Here is a 12,078-nt window from a genome sequence, read left to right on the forward strand (position 1 = left end):
GCAAAACGAAGAAGGAAAGCGTGCAAAAAAGTATGATGACGATGTAGATAGGATAGAAAAAGTGTTAGAACAAGGCAAAATATAGTCGGCCCAGAAAAAGGTGGAAGAGCAAAGAAGGATAGAGGCCGAACGTAAATACCAGGAAGCCTATGAACGTTGGATGCAATCACAGGAAAAAGCCTATAATGACTATGCCAATTCGTTTGATGGGTATCCTATCGAGGAATCGCGTGGGGAAAAGCACATTATGTATGACGGTGGAGTGCATCCTGACGTAGGCGGTTACGTTGTGCCCTACAAATGTGAGGTGAATGAGAGCGAAATGAAGGAATCCGAACTACATAATACGTTGTTAAGGAAGCGCCAGGAGCTTCACGAAAAACACAACTCTGAAGATGAAAAACTTAAAAAAACGTTGGAAGAAGGAGAACAGAGGCGAAAAGATGCTGAAGAATGGGCTAACAAAATAGATGACATATTACAACGCGAAAAGAGCCAGGTGGATATGGTGCAGTCAATGGGCGATGTCTTAGGCGAAGTTGAGTACATCCAACCAATTCCCAAGACATACGTCCCACTAGGTTGGATCGGCAATTACGTCTCCCGAATCCCTAAACCGATACCACCAGTCATCGAAACGTTCCCTCATGAGTACAACCCCGTTAACCCTACTCATAACGAGTCTAACGTCACGACTAATTTATCAGATACAACATCATTACCCGAAATTGACTTATCCATCAAGGTATTCAACCCTGTACCGTCTCAGACTTTCAATGATTATGATTACAAGCAGAGCATCCCTAAGCAAGCCGCTCCCAAGGTTGCAGATTTGGATGATTTTTCGCTAAAGGATGCAGACCGCGCAGCCATTAATATTCCCATGGCCGTATTCCCCGACCAATCTCCGGATGACATCAATGAATACGTCTGCCAAAATCCCTGGTATGTTTCCCCTTTTTCCACCTCTGTCACCTCTCCTCCTACCACCCCAGTCCCAGTCACCGACCATCTGCCCACGCCCCAAACCGTCCGGGAAATGCTCTACTGGTTTGTTGGATTGAATCAATATGGGCTTATTGGGAAGATTAAGGACTATGTTGAAAGCATCCTTGTTGAATGTAACAGAGATGCCATCGAGGTCACCGGGGATTCCGACCAGCTGACCGCCTCCATGGTCACCGATAAACTGACTGAGACGTGCCTCTACTCGGCCACCGTTATCTACAAGATTAAGTATAAAGACATCTCAGATGTTTTCAAAGACTTTTTCAATGATCCCGACAAGTATGCTTTTTATTATTCCTCTGAAACCGCCGGGCTCCTCTGCCAGCTGCGTGACTACGTCTATGCCTGCCACTACCAATTGCAGTTCCTGAAGGCGCAGTGTGAGAGGGATAAACTAAGTGGTGGTTGGCGGGATTGCCACTACGGCAGTGACATCACTGCTTCCGAGTACCCCCTCCAGGCGTTCCTGACTGACGGCTGGGACTCGGACTTCGAGACGCACCTCTTCGACCCGTGCAATCTGTGCCACAAGAGCAGGGTCAGGATGGAATTTAAGAAAGTGGATTTGCCTATGATATCGCAACTGGGGAGTGTCATTTCCACCATCCTCTCTCCCAGCTGCGGCGGTGAGGAGCATGGCGCTCTAGTAAACACAGTATTGTGATTTTAGCCATATATGGGATTTCGTTACCCTGTCGGACATCGTGTTACCTTTGTGATCATGTATCCTAGGGTGTGATGTGCATTATCGTGGTGTCCGACTAATGTATGAAGCAGCGCTAGATGCATCATACGGCGAATGATTACCTGACGTGCTACAGGTAGTGAAATTCAGCAAAACCGTGTTATGCATTAATTAGCATCATAAAATTGAGATCGGATGCGACATGGCTACACTTCGGCTATGTGAGCTGGGTGAGACTATGAGATATTATTGTAGTTTAGGCTTGGAATCACGGAATCCATCACGTATTCTTGCGAAAAATTCTCCAAGGCTTACGTTATACACTTGATCCATGATGTAAATGACCAATACAGGTAGAGCGATTATTAGAATAGCGCCAGATACAGCGATGCCTGCAGCTTATCCCGGTTCAAGTTCATCCCCCATCTTGTTTAAAAACTACTCTACAACCCCCCCCCTGCACAGCAACGAAATACGTACCTCCAACCTCGAACACCTTCGGCCAACCGACAAGATGTAATGAGTATACCAGCACACCTGGCATCCCATCCACCTTTTGCTGGGGCAACCGTAATTCTAGACCTCACAACGCTGACATATCATGGACGTACCCTCCCACATGCATTCATAATACATTTCGATTGTGATGTAACTACGCTGCAACTAACAATGCACTATCCACGCAAGGCGCCATGTCTACGGTACATCTGCTTTGTTCTACCCTGGGTATTGTGATATGTCACCAGCTGACCTAAATTGCGTGTTTGATGTTTCTGATCGGCACAATGCTTCCACTGAGCACGCCGCTATACAGCACCATCGTAGTCACATGCCACTTGCCAACTCAAGATGGCCCATCGCGTCACATGGTGCATCTCTAATCAGGTGACGGACTGAACTACCACTAGATCAGTTCCACCTTTCTTTTGCGATTAGGTCACCAACCCTAACGAATTGACTAACACGATGCCATATCAGCAGATTTGCATGAACTAAAGGCTTGCTGGTTAGGTGAGGCTATACTAGTGTAGAGAGATAGGCGGTGCTTGAGGTGCAGGTTTGGCAGCCGTTCTGAAACATTTATTGCAAGCACAATCTTCTGGGTTTTGACGACGCATAAGCCACAAGCCATCAAGCAATATGAAAATAATGACAAGTATGATGAGGGCGACGGGGACGATGATGTAAGGGAGGGGGGAGGGAGAAGTAGTCACCTCACTGCTCATGTGATTGGTCATCAACGCAATCATTACTCTGTCTATAGCATTAGATGTCAGTTGCCAGTTAGGTGATCAGTGGGATTTGGATTACGATGTTTGCGCTTACAAATTGTCGAGATCAGCTGTAGAACGCGATGCAGAAGGGTATCTTGCGTACGAGGAAATCGCGGATGTTGCGGCCCACCGGAAAGCGGAAGATGCACAGGTCGAGCAAAATGATGGCGACAATGATGGCAACGATGACGGCGGCGATGGTGTTGGGGTCAGGGGAAAAAGGTGTGGAGGCTTCTGCATTAGGGTCGCCGGTTGAAGGCTGTACCTCAGAAGGATCGGACAAACGCGGTTCACTGACGGACTCAGAGTGAAAATCGGGGGAAGAAACGGGAGGGTGTGGAGCGGGGGGAGAAGGGGCTTTGCAGACGGGATCATCCTCTTGACATTTCTTTCTGCAACATTTACATTGACATTCGTAAATATTAGTGCAATTTGTTTTTCCGGCGTTGCATCCGTTACGATTGCATTGGTTCTTAAGCCGGTTCAGACGGGAATTTGCGTCACATACATAGCAACTGCTAAAAATGCCTTTATTACATTCAACGCAACACCATGGACAGCAGACACAATGCGCATATATACATTTCGTAAGACAATTACAAGGGTCACCATAACCCATCTTCGCTTCTCCCTCCCAGTCCCCTCAAACTGCAAACATATCAAACACTCAAGCAGCACTCACCAACTGCAACACTACCACTGCCGCTCCCAGTCCCCTCAACCTGCAAACATATCAATCACTCAAGCAGCACTCACCTACTGCAGCACGTACCACTGCCGCTCCCAGTCCCCTCAGCCTGCAAACATATCAATCACCTAGCAAGCACTCACCAACTACAACACGTACCACTGCCGCTCCACTCCCCTCATGAAAACTCACCCTCACCCCTGTGTCCCCCCAGCCCAGGCCACCGACACCCACGCTGCCTAGGATACCACAGCTGCCATGACGCGACGCATGTGATCGGCACCAACAGCCAATCTAAATTATCTACCATTCGCATCGCCATTAATATTGCAGCGAACCCCGTGCGCTCAACTCCCACAGTGCAGCAGCACTGTTTCACGAGCCGCGGTAACGGCGCAATGCTGGCGGAGCGTCTCGGCTACGTGCCTAAAATGTGATATTAACGATCGCTACATCGACGCCTATAAATGCTACTTAACCAGGCCAACGCGGATTACGCCACCCTGCCAGTGACTCGCAACACACGGCTTAGGTCACCCGCCGCGGCCCTCACGGCCGCCTACGTCAGCGACCAATCACCCAGCCTCACGTGACACTCACTCAATGGGCAACGCGGACACCGCTCACAGTCAACGCACAGCTCAACGCAACAACTAATCAACGTGCTACAACACCTACCAAATTACGGTTCATCCGCCAACTTACCACGTTGCCTGGGTGCTAGGTTAGCACTTTGCCTGGTTGCTAGCTTACCACGTTGCCTGGGTGCTAGGTTAACACGTTGCCTGTGTGCTAGCTCAGCACTTTGCCTGTGTGCTAGCTTAGCAGGTTGCCTGGTTGCCAGCTTAGCACTTCGCCTGGTTGCTAGGTTAGCACATTGCCTGGGTGCTAGGTCAACACTTTGCCTGGGTGCTAGCTTAGCACTATGCCTGGGCGCTAGCTTAGCACTTTGCCTGGTTGCTAGCTTAGCACTTTGCCTGGTTGCTTGCTTAGCACATTGCCTGTGTGCTAGCTTAGCACTTTGCCTGGTTGCTAGGTTACCACTTTGCCTGCGTGCTTGCTTACCACTTTGCCTGGTTGCCAGCTTAACACGTTGCCTGGGTGCTAGCTTAGCACTTTGCCTGGGTGCTAGGTTAACACGTTGCTTGCGTGCTAGGTTAACACTTTGCCTGGATGCTTGCTTAGCACTTTGCCTGGTTGCTAACTCAGCACTTTGCCTGGTTGCTAACTCAGCACTTTGCCTGTGTGCTAGCTTACCACTTTGCCTGGGTGCTAGCTGAACACTTTGCCTGGTTGCTAGCTTAGCACTTTGCCTGTGTGCTAGGTCAACACTTTGCATTGTCGTTCAGTCATCACTTAATCTAGGTGCTATTTAGTTCACAGGTTACCCCTTGAGTAATTCGATACATTATGCTACGTTTGTCGGTTAGGTGATTAGGTGAGATGTTACGTGAGTTGCTGTGAATTACAAATGTGACGATGATCACGGTTGTAGATACGATATCTTGGCAAGCCTTCCGACTTGCGCTGCAGCCAACAATGATTGCGCCGTTATCCTGTGCGACGACGGTATCCTCAGGTGCGATCGGATGTGGAGCACATCCAGGCGTCCAACCATCACGCAGATTAGGTACAAGAGGGACAGTGACCAGAGCGCCACGTTAAGCCATATAAACGGCTGCCTGATGGTGAATATGAATTCGTCGCACTTTTCGAACAGCGTTTTGAAGTAGTTGGAATTTAATACATTGTTGAGTTGTTTGTAGAAATTGTGGCAATACCTTTTCCCCTCTGCAGCTGAAAGCGTTGCTGGATTGCCGAACGTGAATCCGAAACTATATAACGTGCTTATGACACCGCGGCATTCGACGAGGCCTTTGCACTGACAGTTATAGGCAGCGCCATGCTTACCCCGTTTACAAGCTGTGCCGTGCGTACAGCGACGACATCCCCAATCCTGGCAGGATATATTAGTAAACGCCCTGAACAAAGATTCAAGACACTGCCAGAACGACCACGGTAAGTACACTGCCCATGACAGGTAGAGACCAGCGTGCTTCTCGGCAGCGTAGTGGTATGCATCGCTGTACAACGTGGACAGGTACGGAGCGCAATGAACATCCTTGTTCGGATAGTTGCACGTAGTAGGCATTGAAAGCGTTGACAAGTCGGAGTCTGAAGCTTTGGGATGCTCGCCAACTTCGTGGCTCCGGCCGTTTTTGTAAGCGTCACTAAGCGCGCCTGTGAGTTCTGATGGCTCCGCATACAAGTCGATGGACTGCTTCTTGATTGCCTTCACAAACGCAGCGTGGACAGCATTTGAGTTGACATCTCTGCTAGCATTAAACGCACCAACCAACGTGAATACAAACTGGAAGTGCTCGGGCAGCGTGGATGGTGGCTTCGGCAGGAGGCACATCAGTGAGGATATTAAGCCTGTACCGATGAAGATCTTGATTGCTTCGCACAACTGTCTGCCCGTTTTGGTGCTGCCCGAGAAGCCCTTGAATCCGAGAGGAAGCAGGCACGGTTGCCCTGGAGCGCTCTTGGAGCAGGTGCTGCATTTCGCCCTGCATCCCACTGACTGCAGTTGGTGCGGCAGATGGCCAGGGAGGCTGTCACTGAGGTATAACATAAGCGGGGACGTTGGTTGGCAGTTTACTTGACACCTTGCTTGGCTGTTTGCTTCATCGCCTGAGTGCTCGTTACACTGCGATTTCGTTGTAGGGATGTCCCTCCCGTAGCGGCAGTGTGACCAGCCGTGGTGTTCGGGCTTGATGTTACACTGCAGTTCCAAGAACCGGAACACGGGCAACAATCGGCGCAGTAGGTCCAGCAGCATGTCCAGGCAGTCCGACGGATCCGATGGGTAATGGAAATTGAATGAGTTGTTGCAGAAGTCGGAGGCGTAGACGGTCCTGGAGTCGCCAGTCCCGACGACGGCAGTCAATACGTCATACGACGTCGCACAGATGTGTTCCACGGCTTTACGTACGTAATTATACGATATGTTTCGGGGGTGCGACGTTATGGATTGGGCTGCCATGTCAGTCGATGTGAGATCAAGTTCGTCGTCGCCGGCCGCCTTCTTATGCGGGTTGTCAAATAGGTCGGTGATGGTGATATCACGCATCGCGGAGTACACGGCAGTGTACGGGAAACCGCTGAGCCAGATCAATATGTCGTACACTGAGCACGGGTGCTGCTTCGCTGAGGCCGTGAGCAGGTGGCACAGTTCGTTGTACTGCTCGAAGTGGCTGAATATGCAGTCAATGACGTCGAACACGTGGAAGTGATTGTCTTTTCTCTGCTCGTTCGATTCACACCATCTAAGGTGTTGGTTGTCATCGGCACCGCTAATTCGTAACATCAACCGCTTAGCAACGTTCTCTCCCGCCACTGTCGGTTTGTTTTGCAACTCGCCGTTTTGCAGCGCCGCATCGGAGACCGCGTAGCCGTGGCCGACAAACGATCTTCCCACGTCGGTGGACTTATTAATTTGCTGTCCACGTAGACTCTTGCAATTGTGCGTCAAGTCGGTAAACGTGGCCTTCAGGGTGCAGACCACGGTGAGGCATATTTTGGCGAATTTTGCGCCATACGGCGTTAATTTATCTTTCTCAAACATCTCACCGCCAAAAGTCTCACTGTCGTACGCGGAGATGTACGCCTTTCCAAGTTCACTAACGAACCCGTGAACACCCTTCCCAACGCCGTCAAGCAGGGGAGTGCTCGGTTCATTGAATGTCTTGGGGTGCAGACCATCGACTTTAGTGGAGAGACTGTCGAGCAAGGTGGGCACTTCGTGGTTGTAGCGGTGATTACTAATGTGATTGAGTAGGTTGTTGAGCGCGGTATTAGCAGCGTCGAGTTTGGAGGTGTAGAGTTGTTCCGCGCCGGACGGCTTGGGGTTGATTTTCTCTTTATATGCTTCGTGAACGCGTTTGATCTCTGCTTTGAGGTAGACGTGGAGTGGTGAGCAGAATTCCTTGAATTTCTGCGACAGATTTTTGAACGACGCCTTATGATTCACATTTCTTGACAGTTCACCTACGAGACCCTTGAGTTTGTCAATATTCTCGTCCGACGTATCACCATCATCTCTAATCGCCCCTTCCAACGTCCGCATGAAACCCTTAAAGCCGTGCTTCCTGTCGGTGTCAATCTCGCCGGGTAGGGGCTTTAGTTCCTTCTGCACCTTGTCAGCAAAGGCCTGCAGCATGTCTTTGACGGACGTCACGTAGTTTTTGTTCGCCTGGGTGATGAGAGCAGTTTCGGCCTTTTTAACTTCATCTTCGACGTGTCCGTTCAAATCTCGTATTGTTTTATCGCGCAATTGATTGGCTTGCTGTTTGAAGGCTGTGGCGTCTTTGATGACCTGGTCCAAATCGACGCCGAACAACTGGAGCAAATTCTTCTCAAGTTCCTGCAGTGTATCGGATCTAGCTGCTGCGCCACTTGTCGTCATACCGATCTTCTCATTCTTTAGCTTCCCCAACGCCACGTTCAGGGATTTGCCCGTTCGCTCAAGCGCCTGCATGAGGCCACTGATGCTTTTTGTTATGTCATCGAGGAAACCGTCAAATTTAGTCGTATTTCTATCCTCCTTAGCACCTAATTTTTGTTCGAACAGTTGGAGGCCGTAGTCTCTAATATCCTTGATTGCAGTTGGAAGAGCGCCCTCTAGTTTTTGTGGATTACTATGAGCAAGACTCTCTTGTTTAACATGCTGTTCATAATGCGTGAAGTTACTTTTAGCAACACTAGATATTTTATCCCCTGAAGATCCCCCATTTGGAAGATTATTCGGACCGATCTCTTGGTCGAGCACGCTTTCTCCACCGTCCGCTTTGAAATCGCCGTCTTTGAGGTTTTTCTCGTAGGTTGTTTTGAATTCCTCCATGAACGTACCACCAAACTCGTAATTTTCTTTACTTCGAGGTTGTGAATATGTGTGCTTAAAGGCTTCGTTAGTTACAGTACCTTGAAGCGTTTTAAGTCTCTCATTGATATCTGTTCCGTACACATTCTGTAATTTCAGAAGACCTTTAGCTTTTTCTTGCGCGCCGTAATCAACTTCATTGTTATCCCTATTATAAGTTATAGCATCTCTTATTTTATCCACTTTGTCTTTAATCGCATCACTCACGTTTCCAATCTCTGTAGTGAGTTGTCGCACTATTGCTTCAATGACGGTTTTAACTATATCCGCAGAGTGCGACGAGACTATCTGGGCGATGTTGCCGAGCTCAGATAGCAGAGATTTAAGATCATTTTTTAGTTTAGATGCGTCGATGCTTGACGCACCAGCGAGATCCGTAGTCACTGCTTTTATCGCTGTTGATAATCCGCTAAATTTACCGTTAAGAGGAGCAATAGTCATTTTATCTCCCAGATATCTTCGCAAATTTTTTTGAAGGGTAGCAGATTGGAAAACTTTTTCCGGGTTTTCGGCAATTGAATGCAGCGCAACCAGTTGAGATCTTGCTTTATTAATGCAGCTTTCTAAGTCAACTCTGAAGGCATTACCAGCAATACTTTCCATGCCCTCGGATATCTGCCGCATCGCCTCTTTAATTTTCTGCATAACATCGGTATCGAGCTGGTTGAAATACGTTTTAAGCTTACTGAACGCCATACCTTGACCAATCACCTGCAGAAGTGGCGCTTTGATGGTCGTATCACCGTACGCGTTTTTAATACTTTCATTAACCTTAAGACCCCCCAGGTTTAAAATATCTTCCATGACAATCCCAATAGCCGCCTGAAGCGCATTCCTAGTTTTCTTAAAATCCTCGAAGAACTGCCCCGAATTGCGAACAACCTCATCAAGCGGCTTCGTAATCTTCTGCTCAATCGCCCACAATCCGTCTTTCACATTCTCTTCCAACGTCTTACCTAATGCCTTAACCGCCTCCTTTATCTTACCTTTCACGGCAAACAAATCCTTTTTGATCGCTTCGTCCATATCTCTCACTTTCCCAAGGGCGTTGTTAAGTTCTTGCTTGACGAAATCTTTTGCCTCCCCGAAAGATTTATTAATCTCCTTTAGACTTTTTTTAATTTCATCTTCAGCCGCCCATGCAACATGCTTTTTTTCAATATTTTCGGCAGTTTTCATGCAATCAGTGACAATTTCATCTGCATCTCGAATCCATCTCCGCAATTTCTCAACATAACCTTGTAATTTTTGTCTAATCATCACAAGCTGTTCTAATATTATTCCCACCTTATCGTTTAATTCCTTAACCAGCTCATTGACATCTTTCAAAATGCGCTCATTGACACAGCTTTTAAGCGTTTTAAGCTTATTACTAATCATACTAGTCATCGCAGCCAAGTTCTCTTTTTGCTTCTTCGACAGTGTCGTAAGCCTCTCAGCCTCATGCGTGATATTGTTTCTCGCATGGGTGATTTTTAATCTCAGGTCAGAATTTATGTCTTTGAATTGCTGTATTGGCTCAACTTTAGCACCTGTCCTCCATGCATTCATTTCTCTTATGACAAAATTACTATCGAAATTCATACCTTTTTTTGCATACTCGTCGGCCAGCTTAGTGACCAAGGTTTCAGCCTGCTTGACTTCATTAAGATCATCTGAATCAGGATTATGTTGTAAAATTTTACCTACCTCATTTTGGAGCGTTTTCATGTCTCTGTCCATATTGTTTATTATGGTTTTCACATGGTTGTTAGACTCTTTCACTCTCTCATTATACTCCCGCACCTTCCTCGCCACCTGCGCAATGACCTTAAAACCCTCACGCCCGGTGGATAATTTAGTTTTAAGGTCAGTAACAAGTTTTTTTAGTTCCTCTTTACCCACACTGTAAGGCTGTTTCTCGCTGACATCCTTAAGCACCTGATACAAAAATCCCATCACCCCGTCACACAGCCTATCCAAGTCGGAGTACACAATCCCAGAGCCGTCGTATCCTTTGGAAGTAGAGTTGAAGCCGAGGAAAGTCTCGAGGCCAGAGCAGAGGTTATTAAGGATGATAGTAGGGTTGTTATTTGAGGTGATTTCGCACTTTTTATTTTCATCAAATTTCTTGCCAAGCTCCCTGAGCGGCACATGGTCAGGGCAGTGGCAAGAGGTGGAAGAGGGGAAGTGAAGGGTGACATAGCACAAGTTATTAGGATGGTTAATAGAGGTCATAGCGGTATTATGGCGAGGTAATTCAAGGGATGTAGAGTGGTTAAGGTAGCGATGTAGAGTGGGTAAAGGGGCGATGTAGAGTGGGTTAGGGAGCGATGTAGAGTGGTTTAGGGAGCGATGTAGAGTGGGTTAGGGAGCGATGTAGAGTGGGTAAAGGGGCGATGTAGGGTGGATTAGGGAGCGATGCAGAGTGGGTTAGGGAGCGATGTAGAGTGGGTTAGGGAGCGATGTAGAGTGGATAAAGGGGCGATGTGGAGTGGGTTAGGGAGCGATGTGGAGTGGGTTAGGGAGCGATGTGGAGTGGGTTAAGGGGCGATGTGGAGTGGGTAAAGGAGCGATGTAGAGTGGGTAAAGGGGCGATGTAGAGTGGGTTAGGGAGCGATGTGGAGTGGATAAGGGGCGATGTAGAGTGGGTTAGGGAGCGATGTAGAGTGGGTTAAGGGGCGATGTGGAGTGGATAAAGGGGCGATGTAGAGTGGATAAGGAGCGATGTAGAGTGGGTTAAGGGGCGACGTAGAGTGGGTTAGGGAGCGATGTAGAGTGGATTAAGGGGCGATGTAGAGTGGGTAAAGGGGCGATGTAGAGTGGATTAAGGGGCGATGTAGAGTGGATAAGGGAGCGATGTGGAGTGGGTAAAGGAGCGATGTAGAGTGGATAGAGGAGCGATGTAGAGTGGGTTAAGGGGCGATGTAGAGTGGGTTAAGGGGCGATGTAGAGTGGGTTAGGGAGCGATGTAGAGTGGGTTAGGGAGCGATGTAGAGTGGGTTAGGGAGCGATGCAGAGTGGGTTAGGGAGCGATGTGGAGTGGGTTAAGGGGCGATGTAGAGTGGGTTAAGGGGCGGTGTAGAGTGGATAAAGGGGCGATGTAGAGTGGTTAAGGGGCGATGTAGAGTGGATAAAGGGGCGATGTAGAGTGGATAAAGGGGCGATGTGGAGTGGATAAGGGAGCGATATGGAGTGGATAAGGGGCGATGTAGAGTGGATAAAGGGGCGATGTAGAGTGGGTTAGGGAGCGATGTAGAGTGGGTTAAGGGGCGATGTAGAGTGGATAAAGGAGCGATGTAGAGTGGGTAAAGGGGCGATGTGGAGTGGATAAAGGGGCGATGTGGAGTGGATTAGGGAGCGATGTAGATTGGATTAAGGGGCGATGTAGAGTGGATAAAGGAGCGATGTAGAGTGGATAAGGGAGCGATGAGGAGTGGGTTAGGGAGCGATGTAGAGTGGATTAGGGAGCGATGTAGAGTGGGTTAAGGGGCGATGTAGA

General features: G+C 48.4%; 4 protein-coding genes across 4 annotated transcripts; 3 read left to right on the top strand and 1 right to left on the bottom strand.

Annotated features, from left to right (window-relative positions):
- Positions 1-160: 160 nt before the first annotated feature.
- Positions 161-1,672, top strand: BBBOND_0313780 (hypothetical protein; the record flags this gene model as incomplete). Its single annotated transcript, XM_012914208.1, has 1 exon — positions 161-1,672. The coding sequence occupies one exon, from the start codon at positions 161-163 to the stop codon at positions 1,670-1,672; it is 1,512 nt and encodes a 503-aa protein (XP_012769662.1).
- Positions 1,673-2,033: 361 nt separating this feature from the next.
- BBBOND_0313790 (hypothetical protein) lies at positions 2,034-2,213 on the top strand (the record flags this gene model as incomplete). Its single annotated transcript, XM_012914209.1, has 1 exon — positions 2,034-2,213. One exon carries the CDS (start codon positions 2,034-2,036, stop codon positions 2,211-2,213), a length of 180 nt encoding a protein of 59 aa, XP_012769663.1.
- An 834-nt stretch (positions 2,214-3,047) lies between these two features.
- Positions 3,048-3,278, top strand: BBBOND_0313800 (hypothetical protein; the record flags this gene model as incomplete). The annotated part of the gene is made up of 1 exon (XM_012914210.1): positions 3,048-3,278. One exon carries the CDS (start codon positions 3,048-3,050, stop codon positions 3,276-3,278), a length of 231 nt encoding a protein of 76 aa, XP_012769664.1.
- Positions 3,279-5,138: 1,860 nt separating this feature from the next.
- BBBOND_0313810 (hypothetical protein) lies at positions 5,139-10,814 on the bottom strand (the record flags this gene model as incomplete). The annotated part of the gene is made up of 1 exon (XM_012914211.1): positions 5,139-10,814. One exon carries the CDS (start codon positions 10,812-10,814, stop codon positions 5,139-5,141), a length of 5,676 nt encoding a protein of 1,891 aa, XP_012769665.1.
- Positions 10,815-12,078: the final 1,264 nt, after the last annotated feature.

Source organism: Babesia bigemina, assembly GCF_000981445.1.
Source record: "Babesia bigemina genome assembly Bbig001, chromosome : III".
Classification (NCBI taxonomy): Eukaryota; Apicomplexa; class Aconoidasida; order Piroplasmida; family Babesiidae; genus Babesia; species Babesia bigemina.